We start from the raw sequence: 2483 nt of genomic DNA, 5'->3' as shown, positions 1-2483 counted from the left end.
GGATCGGGAAAAATCGGTATCGGCAAATTGTCAAAATCAAATGATCGGAATCGGATCGGGAGCAAAAAAAGGTGATCGGGACATCCCTAAAAATGATCATTATTAACTCCACAATCCCATTCTTTCAGCTGGCGGAGCACCGAGAGCTGCGCAGCGTCCTCGCTCTGGTTCCTCACCTTTTCTACGAGGAGGCGCTGCAGATGGCCGAGGACGGAAAGATCTCCTGCAGAGTGCTGCGGTACTTACACTGATTTAGTATTCATGTATAAATATGTACCTTCCTGAAACATACTGTGAGGAATTCACTGCTTTGTCTGCCAACATTTGATCTAATGTTTTTCTTGGTATTCTTCGCCAGGACTGAGATGCTCGGGTGTCACGGAGACATCGACTTCCTCGCCAAGTTGCACTGTGTGCGGCAGGCCTGTCAGGTACAGAATAACCTAGTTCATTCAAACATATCATGATGGAGGTTAACTCATGTAATCATCTAAATGTGTATTAGTGTTCAAATTGAATGCTTTGGATTGTGCTACATTACTAAAAACATTATTACACAAGATAGGAAGGGTTTGACTCACACATGTACTGCCATTAGGGGTTGAATTTGAATTGTACATTGTTTGAGTAAAATGTCGTCTTTTCTCCAGCTCATCCTGTGTGACAGAACCACCCGGATGTTTCTGGCTGACACGGGAAAGAAAATTCTGTCTTCAATTATTGTTAAAGCACAGAAGGTGAGCCTGAAGACAGATCGTGTGAACTCTTAAGACTTGGTGAGAGTGCTTCCCTTCCTAAATGTTTATTTACTTCCAGAGCCCAAAGAGGTTTGAGGAAGTGTTCGAGGAGATGATTTCCTTCGTGGAGCACACGGAGCACTGGGAGAACACGGAGGTGGAGCTCGCCACTCGAGGGGTACGACGCTGCTTCTTCTCATACATATTATATATATATCCATGTCGTCTGACTGTCCGCTGTCAGAATTCAACAAGCTACCAAGAAAGTGTAACACTCCCTCCTCTCCCTGACCAGGTGAAGCACTTGAACTTCTACGACATCGTGCTGGACTTCATCCTGATGGACTCCTTCGAGGATCTGGAGAATCCTCCCGTCTCCATCCAGAACGTGATCAACAACCGCTGGCTCAACAGCTCCTTCAAGGAGACGGTGAGGAAACACACAAGTGCCCAGCAAGGGAGTGCTTGAATTTGGAAAATGGGTGAAATTCAAGCACTTTTCAAGCTTTCCCGTTACCCTACAGCTGTTGTTAGTTACCTATTTATATACAGAACACACTTTATAAGCAGTCAACTGATCATTTGACTTCATTATTACATTCAATCAAATACATTGTGCTATAAACAAGCAAAACATACATTTATGGACAGTTTTCTTTAGAAGGGGGACAATTACAAGCACTTTATAATTAAATTACACACACTCAAAACTTTGAAAATACTACATTATAATTAACAATTCAAGGATTTCTGAACAATAACACTGTAGTTACATACTTTAAAAGTGACAAATATAATATTTCTGTGTTTCCTTGTTTGAATGAAATGATTTTTGCTTCTAATGTTTTCCTGTTGGGGCTTTCCATGGATGATTAAACCGTTCTGTATTTTCTCAGGCGGTGGCATCCAGCTGCTGGTCAGTGATGAAGCAGAAGAGACAGCACATGAAGGTAAAAGTCCAACATCTTCAAACATTTGTATATGAATCCCCCTCTTTTCTTTCTGACAGCTTTTATTTCAGGGCTGGTTAAGAATTCCTACAGTAAATCCTATCTAATCTATTTCATGTTTTTAATGACCGCCTCCTCTCTCTGTGTCTCAGGTTTCCGACGGCTTCATCGCTCACTTCTACGCCGTGTGTGAGCAGATCAGCCCGGTGCTGGCCTGGGGCATCTTGGGGCCGAAGAGCTCGCTGCACGACTTCTGCTGCTTCTTCAAGGTCCGTCTCTGCCCCAACACGTTATGTGATACGGACTGTATACCTGCCAGAACCATCTTATGAATAGGGTCTTTCCTTTTAATGGCGTCACAGCTAAAGTTTCATATCTCTTAAAGGTGGGGTAGGTACGTTTGAGAAACCGGCTCGAGATACACTCTTTGTTATATTCCATGGAATGCTCTTAACATCCCGATAGCAATGAATATCTGAACTGCTTTGACAAAAAATCCATAAAAAAAATGTCTTCTGTGGAAGCCGTAGCGCTGTAAAAAGCTCGACCAATCATCTGAGCCGGCCCGGCTAAAATAACTGGATGGCCTACCTGCCTGTCAGCCTTCCATCTGTGCACAAACTTATCTCGTGCCCTCATTGGTCATGTGCGCGTTCGTGAGTGTTGGAGGAGGGGCTCTGTAAGGAAGTGGCAGATTTCTTCCGGCTGTGTATTTTCAAATTCTAGCGCACTCGAGCTGGTTTCTCCATTCTTACCTACCCCACCTTTAATATCCTGACCAAATATGTGCTCCAAA

At 43.5% G+C, this 2483-nt stretch overlaps 1 protein-coding gene across 1 annotated transcript; it reads left to right on the top strand.

The window, feature by feature from the left end:
* The first annotated feature begins 92 nt into the window (after positions 1-92).
* miga1 (mitoguardin 1) lies at positions 93-2019 on the top strand. Its single transcript, XM_010785775.1, has 7 exons — positions 93-238; positions 359-431; positions 651-737; positions 817-915; positions 1033-1167; positions 1634-1687; positions 1840-2019. The coding sequence occupies exons 1-7, from the start codon at positions 93-95 to the stop codon at positions 2017-2019; spliced, it is 774 nt and encodes a 257-aa protein (XP_010784077.1).
* The last annotated feature ends 464 nt before the right edge of the window (positions 2020-2483 follow it).

This window comes from Notothenia coriiceps, unplaced genomic scaffold (assembly GCF_000735185.1).
Source record: "Notothenia coriiceps isolate Sejong01 unplaced genomic scaffold, NC01 NC01_scaffold00028171, whole genome shotgun sequence".
NCBI classification, from domain to species: domain Eukaryota; kingdom Metazoa; phylum Chordata; class Actinopteri; order Perciformes; family Nototheniidae; genus Notothenia; species Notothenia coriiceps.
The sequence above is the reverse complement of the archived record's forward strand: the minus strand, read 5'-3'. Positions and strand labels throughout refer to the sequence as shown.